Source organism: Plodia interpunctella, chromosome 23 (genome assembly GCF_027563975.2).
Source record: "Plodia interpunctella isolate USDA-ARS_2022_Savannah chromosome 23, ilPloInte3.2, whole genome shotgun sequence".
Taxonomy (NCBI): domain Eukaryota; kingdom Metazoa; phylum Arthropoda; class Insecta; order Lepidoptera; family Pyralidae; genus Plodia; species Plodia interpunctella.
In genome coordinates, this window is record NC_071316.1 from 5625016 (window position 1) to 5642353 (window position 17338).

The window sequence follows — 17338 nt, forward strand, 5'->3', positions numbered from 1 at the left end:
TCCAACTTGGCCAGTAGTCCAAGATTGAAACCTTTAAAGATACATAAACACAAGAAAACAAAGTGTTATAAAAATATAATTACGATTTACTATTTCTATGTAAAATGTCTCCTCCTGCCATTTGTATGTAACCTATGTAAAAAAATTATTAAAATATCTTTTTGTTCATATTATTTAGTGAGAAAGTGGCCACATCAGACAGAACCATGCACAATGTTAAATGTTTTCATTGTGACTTAAACAATGTGAAAATATGGCGGGAAATAATGACTGCACAGATGCCAGCTGATGGCAAATGATCACAAGGCAAGCCAAAGATGAGATATACTGATGAATAAAGCCTTTAATAAGGTAGGCAACAACTGGGAGGCATAGAAATTGGTGCAAACAGTCGGGGGAGCAAAATAATAAAACTCAAAAGAAATAGGATATGTACATCTTCGATATTCATTTTCCCACTTCCATTATTTAAAAGAGTCAGATTGCAGTCTGAACCCTGGACGATCAGAATAATCAAATCCCAGAATGAAGCTCAAACTTTTAAAAATATTTGATGAGAATTTTGGTTCTTATGAAATAGTTTTTTTTTTTTACTTGACATTTCAATTGTGCAAAATAAAACACTCACAGGGTCATCCATCACCTGGACGATTCAGTATAATATTTCACAAAGCAGTACGCTTGGGTATTGGTTGACAAGGTATTAAAAAATAGCGATTCACCAGATGATGAACAAAAAATTACTCCTTGCTTGATCAATCAAAGACATACATCCAAATACCCCTATTTTACAAAACTTTTTCTCCTTATGTCAACAATAAAAAAATATATTTAAATATGTACTTACCAAATAAATGCTGGCCGAAAATAAATGTACAATAACAATTTCGAACAAATCAATTTGAATTCTGACTACGCCACTGACTGGCACACGTGTTAAACAGTAAAGTATAGTTAAATGTATTTTTTCCTACACAGATTTGAACCAAATCTTAATACTTTGTGATAAAAATACTGCAGAATACAATAGAAACCCAAATCGAATCGAAATTCGCAATGCTCAAAATTTGGTTGGACTTCTTCAACCATGACTTGTAGATGACAAGACAGCTGGCATAATGACAGTGACAGCTTAATAATTTTTGTGTTGCCAGTAAGGTAAAGAATTACATTTTTAGTTCAACTCGTACGTATAATAATTCACTATTTCTCATAATTTTACTGGGTAAGGTAAATAGGTACTTAGTACAAATAAATAACTGTTTATTATTTCAATCAGTAGATATATTTTTTTATTATTTTTTTCTCTGCTCATTATAAATAACTATTCTACATTTATAATAATACTTATACTGTATATATAAGAAATGAAAAATAATACATACACATATTTACACAAATAGTTATGAATTTCAATTACATATAATAATAAAATATACTGCCAAAAGTTTTAAAATACATACATAAATATTGACAGATACAAATAATTACAATCATTTTACCATTGTTTTGAGCCGTTTGTTTGGATAAAATTTAAGCTACGCAGGAGGTTGGTACTCTGTAGTGTTTAATCTGAGTTTCACCATCAACCTTCGGGTTTCCTCCTTGGCGGATCATGTCCCTATAGGAGATGTATAGCTGGTCGATCTTAGGTCGGCAAATAACCTGCACATACTGGACTTTATATTCAGTACCACGGCAGTGAGACTGGCAAGCGGGTACAGGGGCATTACTTATGCAAATTTCACCATGATTCTCATAATACTGCACTTGCTGCTGTACCTGGCATTCGTTGTCCTCCTTTAAGTAACTCCTTGATCTATATACATTCTTGAAATGGGTACTGTCCTTAGACGATGACGAAGAAGAGTGACTGTGCATCATGTCACTCCATTCATCGTCTGTTCGGAGAATGACTGTATATTTATTTTTTAATTGGTAAGCCTGTTTCTGGGCCTCTACTTTGAATTGCTCCGTCTTTGGGTCACTTTGATCTTTAAGAGTGTAAGAAGCAGCGTACTGCTGGGGTTCATCAACTACTCCGTAAGGAGTGAGATAATCGTATCTTGGGGAACCAGACATGTATCCGCAAATGCCCCTATTGTTATTGCGTTCTTCACTGGAGAGCAGAACCAGGCGTTGGCCATCAAACATAGCACGGAGACGATCTTCCTTCATAAATACCTGGAGTACTCCATCCGCGCCAGTGTAGTATTGAACCAGAGGAATCTGTTCCAACTCATCGTAGTAGATAGTGAGCGCGCCCTCGGATATTTTCTTGGCGTTGGTGTTTACGTTCACTCTATATTTCTGACTTCCTTCGGGAACTGCTTGAACTTCCATCTCCAAATGCATACCATTATTGGCCCTGTAATTAAATATTACCACATTATTATTATCCACACTTCAATATCCGTAAACCATCCATAACCGTATTATAAAATAAGAAATCATCAATTTAACGTACTTGTATGCAATATATAACTCTTGCTGCATTACGCTGGGCCTTCTGGTGAGTACCGTCAGTTTGTCGTTGACTCTGCTGCCATCGTGATGCATCGCCACGTGCCATGATGGGCTCAGAGTGTACTGGTATTTACGGTTACTGAATGTCCTCACTGCGTTGTAGTCAATCGTGCAGAATGCTAAAGTGGACATAGTAAACGTGAGTAGAGGTACTTATTTCGTGAAGACATTTAATTAAAAAAATATTTAATCATTCATTAAAATAAACGCACGTACAATTTGGAATGACACTATTGTATAACTTTTGCTTTAAAATGCATAATATAAAGTAATACAAACTTACGTTGATATTGCTGCCTAGTATAATAATTTTTGACAATTTCGTTTGTTCTAAAAGGTGTGTAAATAGCCAAAGCTCCAGCAGACATCCTTGGAATAGGCACATTCTTGGCGCGAACTTCACCTAATCTGGTATTCAGAGCCAAATTAAGTTTATTCTCAAAGTATGAGATCTTAGTTTCCAGTTCAAGTTTTCCATCAGCAGTCACCTTCATGGGGTTAACGTCAGTATACCAGTAACCAAAGTGTTCAAGTATTTTGTATGCCTGGTAGAACATGCTCCTCACGGCAGGGCTGAGGTCATTATAAGAAACTGATGTTTTGATGTAATTAGGAGCATGAGCTATAACTACAGCTCTCATACAAGAATCTAGGTACAAGTTGTTATGGGTCATCTCCTCCTCGCACATTTTGGTTAGTGGATGCTTCCTTATTTGTTCTACGTATTCCTTTGTACGTTCGGTGTGACCCTGGACGTTGATATGTCCATTGCCATTTTGACCATAGTTGATATTAGCCTCGAACATAGTTTTCATTTCCTTGTTAAGAGCTTCCAATAAGTTCATGGTCCATATTTCAGGCTTAACAACTTTTCCGAACCCATTGATCTGGTTGTTGGCTGGTTCCTGTGGTGAGTTTCTAACAGCATAAAAAGCGTATTGTATTTTAGTGTCCACCAAGCTGCTAGCCATAGCGTAAGTAAAAACGTAGTTTGACGGCTGAAGACCTTCAAAAGATGCACTGACGTCAAGAACTTGAGCTTTAGCAGTATTGATGCCAGATGATACGCGTTTCACAAGTTGTTGGCGACGAGCCTCGCTATTGGGGGTAGCATCCTCGATCTTAGCTGGGGTGGAATCTTCTTGCGCCTTTTCTTTCAAGTTGTAATAACCATCTGAAAGAAATATTACACAAATTTTAGGCTACATTCTCAATCTCTTAAAACCATAAATCAGAAGTAATACAAAATATACTAACCATAAACAGCAGTTAGAGAAATTCGTTTGTTTTGACTCTGTTTAGCAAGATATCTCAAGTTGTAATGAGTTAGGGCTATGTCCTTCTGTTTTGATGCAAAGGCAATATTCGAAAGCCAATCAGCAGAGTTGAACAAGTTTCCGACATTTTTGTAATCTGACGAGTAAGAGTAACCTTGGAATTGGAAAACGATGCCTAAAGTCTTGCCAAACTTGGTGTCAATCACCGACTCTTTGTGAGGACGAGTGATAAGTTTCGTATTAGGGTCTTGTGAAATGGTTACTAGAGAGTCTTTCATCTGAACTGCAGTGTAAGGCCACACGCTGTAATGCAAGATAGTTTGGTCTTGTTCGGGATGCAGAGGGTCCAAAGTTATCTTAAGTTGACCAGATTTCATTTGCAATTCCAGTTTTACAGGAACATTAACTTGTAGTTTGTTGACGACCCCAGCACTGATGTACTGGTTCACAAGAGTGTCCATGTATCCGAGGCTTCCATCAAGATTTCTAGCATAAGTGAAGGAGATTTCTTTGGATAATGTAGCTGACGCATCCAGCTTCTTCTCATTTTGAACTTGTCCTTGAACTTTACCTTGCATATGAATAACTGTAGGCTCTTTGTACTTGTAAATGAAAGGCATACCAGTAGCTACAGGGAACATAATAGAAACCTGAGCTTGATTAAGAACCTTCGTGTAGTGCTTATCGATACCAGCACCGAGTTTGGAAAAGTATTGGGCAATGGTTCTAGGAAGTTCCTGAAGATCGTAATCATTGAAGCTGAAATATCTTTGCTGGTTTAGAATATCGACGTAGAAAGATGCTGCGAAAGGCTGTTGATCGTCGCGCTTGATGTTTAGTTCTTCAGCGATCTTTTCTGGTGAGAAACGCTGGTTTGGTTCTGATTTTAAGCTAGGCTTGTATATCTTTCTAATTTGCTCTTCAATATAATTACTGAACTGGCGTACGTTCGAGAAAGACGCTGAGATCTGGAATATAATAAAAATTATGTAATTATTTTTTTATATAAAATAATCCATTATATATTATATAATGGATTATTTTATATATTATAATATATTATTTTAAAAATAAGGTATAAAATTTTTTCAATAATGAATATTAATAAACGTATTTAATAAATTTACATACGGTGTTGGCGTTGTTCCATGCTTTGCTCCTTAGGGAATACTTCAAGAAGTTAGGGAATAGGCTGTCCCGACTGCCAGTGTAGGTTAAAGCACTCATGATGCCCAGTTCGTATTCATCACTGAAGGAGTCTTGGAGGATCTTGCCGGAATATTGCACTCCTAAATCTTCTTTAGACAGCATCCATTTAACAGCAAGTGCCGTCCTTGCTCTGAAATTATTATGTGCACGATTAAAAATATGCTTAGAAATCAGAATTAAATATAACTTATTTTAAATTCTGTAAGGATATTATTATCAATTATTTAAATTAATGCTTTAAAATATTATTAGTAACTTTCAATTCAATAAACTGGCAACCTACTGTCAACTATCATACGGAAAGGAAAACTGGCGCTCAAATTAAGCTTGTTAAATTCGATCGATCATCCCAAGAAAACAATGGCGAGACGAGACATTACTAGACGAGACTTAAGTTGTTTATGAAGTTTTATTTATATTTTCGAATTGAGCATTATATCACACTTGGAAAGATAGACAAGCAGCCAAAAAGTAAATAAAAGTGCCGGTGAGAAAAACATAAAATTTCAACTTACAGGTCCATGTAGCGAGGGTTCTTCAGTTGAGCTGCATATACGATGCTAGACCTCAGAGCCGCGCGCACGTGGATGGCGGGGTCAGTGTGAGTCATCTGAGCCATGACCATCATCATAGCCGGAGTCGGGCGCGCCATCAGGATGTTATGGATAGCTGCAACCCTCACTTCGTACGGCTCAGCCGTGTTCTTCAAGATCTTGAAAAGCACAGTACGAACCAACTTGTCATGTTGATGAGCTAGGACGTCCAAACAGTTGATCATTTCACGGCGCAGATATGTGGTCACTGGCACTTGACCTTCCAAGTAAGGAGTGAACTCCTGCAGGATTTGACGGTGTCCCAAGTTCCCAATGGCTCTGATGAACACTTGAGCCTTCACGCTGTCGCCTTGTTGGACAGCTTGCCTCAACTCCTGAGACAGACGAGGCAGAATTTCCCGGTACACGAACGGATCATGCTTGCGGGCGAGACGGCCATACATATGCGTGGGGTAGAAATGGTGCGCTGTTTCGTTGTTGACTTGGCCCTGGTTGATGAATCTGGTGGCGGTAAGCAGAGCAGTGCTGTTTAGGTACGGTTGCTGTCTCACATTGTCGCTCATTGCCAGGTTGAAGAACTGAACCATAATCTCTTTCGTGGGGTAGCGTAGAGAACCACCAAGGCTAGCGATGACCTGAGCTGCTTCCTCGTCTTGGATCTTATTGGTTTGGACCCAGTTCCTGATTTCTTGGAAAGCGGGGAGAGTACCAGTTTGGGCAATAGCGTCGCGGTAAACCATCCACATGTCTGACTTGACGATGTTGTTTGCAGTCTTGGCAATTTCCATACCGCGGCTGGTTTGGCTCAATTGCTCGAAGCTCATGGATGCAAGGATGCGGACCAAGATGCTGAATTTGGCGAGGAAATCGTTCTTCGGCATGTTGCTAGGGTTTTGCAGTTGTTGAGCGATATCTTGAACAAGTTTCTGAACATTCATTGGGTTCTGTTTTTTATCAGCGCGCGGCTGTGGGCTCATGTAAAGAGCAGCATATGCTGGCTCGTTGTTAGTGGGCAGGTCGTCGTTGACATATCGGTCCGAGGATTCGCTGGAAGAGCTGGACGAACTGGAGTCTTCATCACTTCGTTTTACATCCACGATTTTTTGGAGTGAACGACGTACCCTAGGGTTAACGGCATTTATTTCAGCATACTCGTGTTCATCGGACTCTGATGACGAAGACGATGAAGAGCTATCGTGAATGGCAATGGGTTTACTGCCCACGGAGTACAACAGGTTACGCACAGCGCGACGACCTGTCTTTGGCCAGTTCAAATTTACAGATTCATTGTCTTTTTCGAATGCAACCAGGTTCATTTGTATGTAGCTGAGTACTTCACCCTTTTGTTTGCCGAATAAAAGCGGGTTTACCTGGACAGTGCTGGTGGTTTCCGCTTTGTAAATGGGTCCCTGCTTGGCAGCCAAAATACGTGATACAGTCGAGCGTCTCACAAGCTGTTCCTCGTTCGATTTATGGGCTGTGCCGGTCCATTCGGAACCTTTGGGCACTCCGAAGTGATACGCAACTCTGTGGTGGCAGTGACCATAGTTCTTGCTCTTGGTAATCTCAATGGGATCGCTGGTAGGCTGTAAATGTGTCAGTTCACGTCGCCATTCCGAAGAAACTGGTGAAATTGTGTACAGAGTCTTGCAGTCACCTGTGACGTCAGTTTCCATCTTGCTAAATTGGCCTTGGTACGTGTCCTTGTCATATTGGTCGTGTACATTGTGCATGACGCGGTAAGTAGATAAATCTACTTGCAGAGTACCAATTAGACCTTTGAGCAAGTTCTCTTGAGGGACAGTGAAGGCTGAAGGCAGAGTTAGGGAGAGAATGCGTCCTCCTTGAACGGTGATCTCAAAAAGTTCGTCCAGTTTGGGAACTGGTTTGTATTTGAGATCTTGAGGGAGTTCTCGGATGTTGAGGATGTCTTGGTGGAGTATTGCATGTTGTGGGTCTTCCAGTTTGGCCTGGAGGATGCCGGGAGCCACGGTGCGGATGAGGAAGCGAGCTCGAAAGACGCTCCCGGAGCTCTGGCCCTCCTGGAGTCGGGCCAGGTTAGTGGAGACGACCTCGTATCGGTATAGCTTGCCGACCTGCCATGGCCATTGGCTCTGGTTGACGTCTGCCTTGGGGTCGCCTAGTGCGATGGCGGCTAAGAAAAAGAAGAGAAATTTTATTTAAACAGACAGGAAAACCTAAATAGTAACGTCCTTATATTGTCTAAAAGGGTTGAACGTTTTGACTGCCGCGACCGCGCTGTCATTATATTTTTTCATGGCGGTGGTGGTGGTGTAATGGTTAAGCCTGCCTGTGAATCGAAAGGTCCTAGGTTCGGTACTGCACGGATTTTCATGTGGTTTTAAAATAGATAGTGTGATTCTTGAGGTAGGTTTAGGTGTATAAGTTATTTCGTATTTACCCGAGCGAAGCCGGGACGGGCCACTAGTTAGATAAATTATACTTATATCAAAATATATTTCAAAAGGTTTAAATCAGTTAAAGTCGCAGGAAATTTATTAAAATAAATTTAAAATGCTTATCATAATAATGCATGAAACTGAAGCGACCACGTGGGAAATTTTAAATCTGTAGGTCAACTGGAAGTAGGAGAAATCTAACTTGCGGGATTTGATTACAGACAGACGAAGCGAATATCGGGACACGGGAAACTAAATTAAAGATTCAGCTTTTCATAGCTCATAAAATAAAACAACCCTGGGTTGTAAATGTATTCCTACTTTAAATATAGTCATACCAATAATGAAAAGAATCCGTTATATTAAGACAATAATAGTACAGTAGTGATCGTGGAATTTCATGAAGTTGCAAAATTTGTTGCGAATTAGGATCGATAACTTAGTTTGCCAGAAAACGTAAATGGCCGAGTCAATTTATTTATATAAAACATTTAATATATTGAAATGATCACTATAGGATATTGTTAGGTTCGCTCATTACGTAACAACTTAAAACAACACAAGGTCCCTTAAGTAGAGAACTGAATAAATTAATAACCGACTTTGTATTAGGTACATGGTTCTTACAACTTTTTACGGTTGAAGAAGTGCGTTGTGAGACTTTATTCAAAGTATTGTTTTTTTTAAATGTTTTTTAGTGTTTGTTGATTATAGGTTTCTAGCACCAGCAGTCTCTAAACCGAAGACGGACGGACAAACATGACAAAATAGGATAAACCCTTAGTAGTACATAAAATATAAAATTTAAAAATCAATTGTTTATTCCAGTTATTGTTAGTCAAAATCAAATCATTTATTCAGAAATTAGACCTTCACAGGCACTTTTTCACGTCATATTCTAAATTAAATTATGTTTACCAATGCTACAAACTACTAGTATTTGGACAAGTCATTTCGCTGCACATTAAATAAAATTTACTGCACCAAAATATATTATAATGTTGCTGACACCTAGCTATTTATCTACGCAATACAAAATCATAATTAATAACGAGTTAAAATTTCCCACGTAGCTTCGGATTCCATGAAAAAGCATTATATGATAAACATGACCTGGTGGTGCACCCAGGATCGGCTCCCGACGAGGGAACTCCTCAACGGTTTTCTTCCGAAACGTTAATAACAAGTTTATTACAAAAATATCGTTTTGGCCACATTCATTCTCGTCACAGAGATCTTGTGGCATCACCTGACAAAAACCTACGTCCGTGCTGTAGTCCGTTCCTGGATGCACCGTCAGGTCATGCATAGCATAATAATGCATTGTCGTGGACACTGAAGCTGTTTTAACTCTATAAGACAACAAGAAGGGAGGAGAACTCCATTGTCATGAATACGACCTATACGATCATGAACCGACGTGGTAAATTTTAACTCGAAACAATTGGACATGGAATGGAATCGGGACAGGTGAAACTACTAAACGAAAACTTGTAAAGACTTACCGATAAACGCCGTTAGAACCAAAATCTTCATGTTTCACCTTCAGTGGAACTTAGGTGTTTCTGGTTCTAGGAGAAGATCACTTCTGTCTCTCCGGGAATCGAACCTAGCTTATATTATGTGAGTACACGTGTGTCTAACAGAACCCCTGACCCGTATGTTTGCGTACGATAGATAATTACAATGTATTTTGCCAAGGCATAGCTTTTATAGACGATAAAGATTTTAGATTATTAGTTGCTAGATGTTGTCCGAGGCTTCGCTCCCGTGGGAATTTGGAGATAAAATATGGCCTATAGCCAATCTTGGATAATGTAACTTTCAAATGGTGAAAGCATTTGAAAGTTACATTATCCAAGATTGCATTTTTGAAATCGGTTCAGTAGTTTTGGAGATTACCCGCCTCAAACATACAAACTCACAAAGTTACAGACGCTTACTTCTTTATAATAATATGAGGTATAGATTAGGTACACGATATATTTCTTTTATCTATGGGTATATGTTTAAGTTAAAAAAAATAAAAATATTTTTCGTAGGCCCCGGGCTTCGCGGCTTCATAACTCCGAACGCACCCTGGAATATGCAGAGATTAGAGAGAGTCATGTTCACGTTTAAGTGGAGAAATGAAAGATGTAGGCCATTAATTGTGCATGTTTTTTTTTAAATTAATTTAAATTATTTATTTAGTCTATACATATATAGTAGGCTATATCTGTACATATTAGGGTTTTTATGGGACTAATAGAAGCCAAAACATTTTTTTGAAATAAAAATTGTTTTGTTTAGCGTTCTGTGTGTTTATTCGCGCAAAATCTACTGCAGGGAATATGGTGGTATTTACAGTTGCATAGCGAAAAATGTGCGTGTATAAAAAATGTGCGTGTTGAAAATTCAAAGTTTTTTTTTCGGTTCTTTCAAATGATTCGTACCAAAGATTCAAGATAGATAAATATTTAAAAAATAATCAATTAATTTTTTAAAACGTTTAAAAAGATAATAAAATGTAAGAAACAGATAATATAATACAATTTGGTTGGACAATGTCCAACCAAAGTGCAGTGGTCGATTGACCACATTGAGTGCTGTTTTCAGACGCAGGAGGGAAATAAATAAAGACACTTGTCGTTAACAACAATTTTGTATATTGTCCATTTTTCATGAGGTTTTCGAATCTTCGATGCTTGCTATTAATATATTTCTACAAATATTTTCAATTTTAAAATTATTTTAAGTACTTACAATGATTTTGCCTGTGGCTTCATTCTCTGAATATTATAGAAAGAATTAAAAAAAATTATATTAAATTGTAAAAAAATATTTTCAGACAAATATCTTGATTTATCACTTATATTACTAAATATTATTTAAAATTATTTTATAGAGATCTTAAAATGGAAAATCTTATAAGTAAAAACAAAAATTTTAATAACCTACCTATATTAATAGGAGATTCTTTGGAAAGCATGCAATTTGTACATTTTTCAAAAGTATATCTAAGTAAGAAAGGACTTTCTTACTTAATATATATTTATAGATAGTTATTCTATTTTTCTTAACTTTAAAATACGTAGACACTTAAGTATGCGTATACACATTATAATTATAATTTATACATTATAATTTCATATATTTTTATCTAGGTTCATAAAAATTGAGCAAAAGTAGGTGTCTTTTAGGAAAACTAAAATTTTAATTATTAACCTTTTTTAGCATAAGAGATCTGTGTCACACACAACCAAATACATAAACTAACACAATTTTATCGAGAAATACTTGGTCACTGACTTCAGTAAACTGTGAGAAAAATCAATTTAATTTTATATTTAATTGTAATAAACGTATTAAAAAATATTTACCTATAAAACAAGAGTCTCACGTCACGTGTAAAATTTTACAATTATTATTATTTTTTAATTTTTCATAAAATATATCTATATTTAAACTTTTCATATTTTTATTAGTATAATATATTGTACAAGCAAGACTAGAAAAATCTCGCCTGATATATCAAAATATTGGAAGACATTATATTGTCAATTAAAATCCATTGAACTATTAAACTTAAAAATAAATGCATCAAACTGTGTTTCAAACACACAAATTATAATATATTTCAATACAAGTTAAACAATTGAGCCAATAATTCAGTCTTAATTACTAAATTGAGCATCAATTTTCTTAAAATTAATTTGTGTTTGGAAGCACTTTGGTCCCGATGTTTCTAGGAATATATACATACACATAGTTAAAAAAATTAAATAAAATAATTAAGATAAAGTGGCTGGTCTCACATCCGCTAGAAAAAAAATGATAGCTTCCAAGCGGCTGATCATACATTTTCTAAACATACATAAGAAAATACTCGATTAAATTATCTTTCAAATGAAAAAAACTAGATCAAAATCGGTTCAGCCGTTTGGCTGTTACGACGCCACGGACATTGTCTTATCATTCTATAGTCGGGGGTAAAAAATTTGGCTATTAGTTAAATACTCAAATCAGACACGATTTTCTAATGTCAAAAACAAAATTTTATATGGAGCTTGTATGACAGATAATATATTGTGACGTCACAGATTTTGGAGTCGGGAAGTATTTCTTATAATACTTTAACGAGACCGAAAAAGTAGTAAATCACGTAATTAATAAAACTAATTAACTAAAGTGACGATCTCAGTGGCGCAGTGGTAAAGTTCTTGCTACTGAACCGAGAGGTCTCGGGTTCGATCCCCGGTCGGGTCATGATGGAAAATGATCTTTTTCTGATTGGCCCGGGTCTTGGATGTTTATCTATATATGTATTTGTTATAAAATATAGTATCGTTGAGTTAGTATCCCATAACACAAGTCTCGAAATTAATTTGGGGCCAGCTCAATCTGTGTGATTTGTCCTGATATATTTATTTATTATTTATTTATTAAAGTGACATATTTATCGACTTTGAATATATGATTACATACATACTTTTCTTTCTCGTCGAATACCAATCAATAGGTGAACTATTCTTCCGTCATACTGTTCCACTCCTCCTCAACGGTCCACAACGTTTTACTCAAAATCCTAAAATACTCATTATGGGACTACAATATAGGAGACAGTTATAGCATATTTTATTACAATCTTTGCATTCTAGGCACTGTCAGTTTATCCCTAATGCATCTTAACGTGGCTAATTTAGCCGGAGAACTTGGGACTAGTTGTTCCTGCTCTGGTCTTCTGATTGGTCGAGCTGGTGCTATGCACGTGCGGGGCACGTTGATGTGGGGATGTGACTTGGCGTGTTTCCTCAAGGATGATGGGTCAGTGTATCGCTTTCCGCAACCTATGGCTCCGCAGGCGTACGGCCTCTAGAAATAAAATTGGGGATAGGAGACTTTTCGATTGGTTAAGAATTGACACTGCAAGGCTGCCTAAATCCAATCAGTATATCATATCCGCTCAGGTAAATTTCCCACGGGACATTTATTTTCTCGTGACGAAAATCCTATGTCCTTTTCTGTACTTCAAACTACACGTATGCAAAATTTGAGGAAGAATGGTTAATTAGATGAAATCGTGAAGAGGTAACAAACATACTTTCACATTAATTATTAGCTAGGATATAGCATTCCCATGGAGGTTTAATATCAGGCCGGCATCATCAGTTGTAAAATTACAGCCGAATCAAAGTTTTAAGGTCATTTCTTACGCTGACTTCGCGCCGTCAGTCCCCCGAAAGCAACAGAGATGCGGAGATGAGAGAGAGAGAGAGAGACAGGGTATAATAACTTACAGCATTAAAATGTGTCCTTTGGTGTTTCGCCCGGTCTGAGGAGTTGGAGAAAGCCTTCTTACAATGAGGAGCTGGACAGGCGTATGGCCTCTCCCCCGTGTGGGATCTCATGTGGATCTTCAGGTTTTCTAGTCGTGAGAACGCCTTCCCACATCCGGGGTGCTGTGGGAAAAAACTTCATTATAATACTCCATAATAATATGTAACAAAAATTAAGTACAATATATCGCTTAATTTATTTGTCGTCTCTAATGATAATACATAAACTAAAATTTATATTAACAATTTTATATGGCAAATCATAATATATGTTTGCTTGGGTTTTATAACCACACTAGCCACCCGGCCTGGCTTCGCTCGTGTAAAACCATAATTAGTAGCCTATGTGAAGTTTTTGTCTATCTCTGTGCCAAGTTTTATCAAAAGCGGCCCAATAGTTTTTGAGTTTGTTCATTACAAAATCTTTTCTCTTAATAATATTAGTATAGAAGTTTACATATAGATGGCACACTTACATGACACCTATTGGGTTTGTGGCCAGAGTGAACTCTCATGTGTATTAGGAGCTTGTACCGCGCGTTGAAGGGCCGTCGTGCGCGTGCGCAGTCCCTCCATAGACAGCTGAATTCGTCACCTAAGATTGATACGAAATTTAAAGCTTCTAAATTGTTTAAAATGTAATCATTAAATATTGTGTTATAAATTGTAAGACAATATATAATTATTACATTTTAAACAATTTAGAAGCTTTAAATTGCCAAAGTCTGTCTGTCACGCTTTCACGGCTAAAACACTGGGCCGATTTTGGTGAAATTTATAAAAGAATATTATATATTTTTTATAGAATATTATATATTTTTTATAAATTTCACCAAAATCGGCCCAGTGTTTTAGCCGTGAAAGCGTGACTTACTTTGGCATTTATTATATTATAGGTAAGATTAGTTGGATTTAAGAGGACGAATCACCATTCGGTGATTAGGATTCGGATTATATTTTCTAAAATAAAATAAAAAGCATTTTTATCTAATCATAAATAAGAACTGGCCGAAAATTTATTTTTAAAAATTTATGAAAGGAGTTTTGGTTTACCTTTATAAGTGTTCACGTGGACCCTTTCAATATGTTCCACAAGAGTGTTTTGATTTGGATATCTTTCGTAGCAATGCTCCCATGAACAAACCCTATCTCCTGTAAAACAAAACACAATTAACATACACATCGATATTTATTTTATCTTACATTTGATTTTTTTTTAAATTAGTTATAATATTTACGCACCCTGAGTTCTATTTTTTTCTGTCTTTCTTTCATGTTCATAATAACCACGATCTTCAACTGTACCTATAGCTTCCTCTGTTTCTAATGTTAGACCAAAATCATCTAAATTTACAAACAAATCTTCTTCGTCGAAAGTTTCCGAGTTTCCATCATAATAACTCATACTTTGAACATCACTCTCGATCGATTCCGATATTGATACCTTTCTCTCATTCTTCTCAAAACTGAATTCCGTACAACTTGTTGGTGTATCAGGCAAAATATAGTTTTTATCTGTCTCAAGATTGTAAAGTACATTATTAGGATAACTATAATGTTCTAAACTATTCATTACGGGTATAGTATTGATTTGTGTTTCAAAATTTTGCTGCACAACTATGTCTGTATTGTTATAAGTACCATATCTCTTTGAAAATGCAGCCTCTATAGATGGCAGGTTGATTTTGTCATCTGCTGATTTTTCATTAAATTCCTCATTGAAAGCGTTAGGACTTAATCTACAGTTTTCATTGTCTTCCCTACAAAGTTCATCTATTAATGACTCGTCATCGATATATTCGTTGTTAATTTCATAGCTCTGTTTTTCTTGAGGTTTGCCATGATTCGATTCTGTATTAAAACTTTCATCAAAGTCTATGCTATCTAAATCAAGTAAAACTTCTTTCATGTTTTGTTCGTTGACATTACCATCGATGACTTGTCCAATAATTTCGAAATCTGTCACGTTACTCTGATGTTGATTCCAATCGTCTAAAACTTCGAAATCAAAACTTTCTTCTACACCATATTTAAAATTATCGTTTTTCTTATTTCCATTTTCTAGTTCTAAATTGAATTGCGTCATATAATAAGTGTGTAGATCAGTAACATTATTATCTTTATCTTGAAATAGTTCATCTTCATCGTAAGTAGGTATCAGCTCGTAGTCGGCCATGTTGCCAAGTTCATTTACCTACAAAAGTTCAGTAGACTTAGGTGCTTATTGACATGTGGTGTGCTGGTGTTTTGCATGTGGTTTTGCTATTATTATAAAAATAAACTTTCTCTGCGTCTCATCACGCGTGGCTTCAGCATCTGCGAATTATAAATTTAATCGCTTTTTAGTTTTATTATTACGACACGTGTTTCTGTTGTTGCTATCTTACAGTTGAGAAGGAAGTTTTTTTTTTTATATAATTTTGCGGATGTAATGTGCTGTTTTGCTAATAACGATTTTATTTTTAACATGAACCAAATTGAAATGATATTTTTAGATGAATATAAATAATGTTGCGTTGAATTCTAGTCTTTACATTGTTTTTGTTTCAGTACATTATATTGATTTGGATTTAATAGCGATCTTGATAGGTATGGAAGACTAGAGGGTAGGGTTAGTCTAAGGACATCAACTTCTCGAGAATATCCACGATTAATTTTCTTTTAAATAAAGGAATATCTGCTTTAGAAGGTTTATTATGTTTTACCGTAGAAAATGTGGAAATAGTTCTCAGTAACGAAATATTTATGAAACAACATCTACGCTACAATTATATTATGTGTCTATTACCTATTATAGATTTATAGGTAATATACTACACATAATATAATTCATATATGATTATATATTTTGAACAAAATAACCAATTTTATAACAAAGTTACTATTTATATTATTATATACAGACAAATTATATTATGTAGTAGATTTATTAGCAGTACTTAGTTTATTTTTATCACTTGACATCTAAAAATATGTAAAAAAATCATTTATATAAAAATATCAAATTGGAAGAAAATACATCAATAAAAATATTATATAAAAATATCAAATTGAAAGAAAATACATATAAGAAGGTATGAGTATAATGATTTTTTAAGTATAATTTAAATTCAGGTTTAGGAATTAACTTATTTAATTTGATTAATATTTGTTTGTCCAATAAAGGGATCATAAGTTAAGTTAATGTTCATTATAAAAATACTATTCCTTTCCCCCCATTATAGTAATTTGGGGGTAGATTTTTGAAAATATTAGTAGCCTATGTTTGAACGTCTTTAACGTCCAGCGGTTATGAACCGCAAAAGCGGAACAGACAGACTTTTGCATTTATGGACTATAAATATTTCAAAATATATATCAGCAACCAAGGCATACGTACTTAGTTTTAAGAAAATGGGACTTTTTTATAGTTGCACATTAAAAAACAATAATTCAAATTTGGCTGAAAGTAACATTCCTAAGATATTTTGTACTCTTATAAAGCACACACACTACACAAAAAAAAGAAATATAAAAAAAACTCACCAAAAAATCCAATTGGAATCTGATAAAATTTCACTCAAAAAAACAACGTCACAAAAATGGCGCGAACTGTCAAAATGACACGGAAAATAGGGATGCGTACAACCGCCTTCATTAGTAGTCGATTCAGGAATACCACGGGAGCCCACACTTATCCAAGGATAGAAAAAAAAAACTGTACACATGTGTTCCAGCCAGTATCCATGTACACACCGAAAATAAGAAGTCTTTCTTATTTCTTTAGCAGTAGAGTTCTAAATGCTTTGTCATTTAAAGTTTTAGCGTTGTTCTTAAATTTGTAAGGTTTTTAAGTCTTTTGGCGCCATACATTATCCATTTAAATGGATTTTTATGAAATCATGGCGTCATTAATTTTAATTTTTCTATGTGAAGTAAAGATAGATTTTTCAAATGGCCCTACTGATTGATTTTCATTGCTATATTTTTTTCTAGATCCTTGGCTGTATGGGAGATAATATCTTGACGATGTACCTAGGTTACGATTGGAGGTA

At 35.7% G+C, this 17338-nt stretch overlaps 2 protein-coding genes across 3 annotated transcripts; both read right to left on the minus strand.

Annotated features, from left to right (window-relative positions):
• Positions 1 to 1262: 1262 nt before the first annotated feature.
• Positions 1263 to 9621, minus strand: LOC128680258 (vitellogenin-like). The gene is made up of 7 exons (XM_053763299.1): positions 9492 to 9621; positions 5528 to 7721; positions 4935 to 5142; positions 3784 to 4771; positions 2810 to 3700; positions 2468 to 2645; positions 1263 to 2368 (listed from the first exon to the last, which is right to left on the minus strand). Exons 1-7 carry the CDS (start codon positions 9520 to 9522, stop codon positions 1534 to 1536), a joined length of 5325 nt encoding a protein of 1774 aa, XP_053619274.1. The 5' UTR covers positions 9523 to 9621; the 3' UTR covers positions 1263 to 1533.
• A 976-nt stretch (positions 9622 to 10597) lies between these two features.
• LOC128680263 (zinc finger protein 713-like) lies at positions 10598 to 16960 on the minus strand. Of its 2 annotated transcripts, none has more exons than XM_053763312.2 (6): positions 16830 to 16960; positions 14547 to 15620; positions 14358 to 14456; positions 13781 to 13899; positions 13266 to 13427; positions 10598 to 12840 (listed from the first exon to the last, which is right to left on the minus strand). In XM_053763312.2, the coding sequence occupies exons 2-6, from the start codon at positions 15478 to 15480 to the stop codon at positions 12607 to 12609; spliced, it is 1548 nt and encodes a 515-aa protein (XP_053619287.1). In that variant the 5' UTR covers positions 15481 to 15620; positions 16830 to 16960; the 3' UTR covers positions 10598 to 12606. The 2 variants fall into 2 exon arrangements, with proteins under 2 accessions (XP_053619287.1, XP_053619288.1); XM_053763313.1 differs by having other exon boundaries at positions 14547 to 15498; positions 16830 to 16947.
• Between the last annotated feature and the right edge of the window lie 378 nt (positions 16961 to 17338).

Bases quoted from the DNA above. Each gene is read 5' to 3' on its own strand.
- LOC128680258 (XM_053763299.1), bottom strand. From the start codon at position 9,522: ATGAAGATTTTGGTTCTAACGGCGTTTATCG. The intron at 7,722-9,491 runs GTAAGTCTTTAC...TCTTTTTCTTAG, and splicing joins GGTTCTAACGGCGTTTATCG to CCGCCATCGCACTAGGCGAC. The intron at 2,369-2,467 runs GTACGTTAAATT...ATTTAATTACAG, and splicing joins GAGTTATATATTGCATACAA to GGCCAATAATGGTATGCATT.
- LOC128680263 (XM_053763312.2), bottom strand. From the start codon at position 15,480: ATGGCCGACTACGAGCTGATACCTACTTACGATGAAGATGAACTATTT. The intron at 13,428-13,780 runs GTAAGTGTGCCA...TTTTTCCCACAG, and splicing joins ACAAACCCAATAGGTGTCAT to CACCCCGGATGTGGGAAGGC. The intron at 12,841-13,265 runs GTAAGTTATTAT...TTTTATTTCTAG, and splicing joins AAAGGACACATTTTAATGCT to AGGCCGTACGCCTGCGGAGC.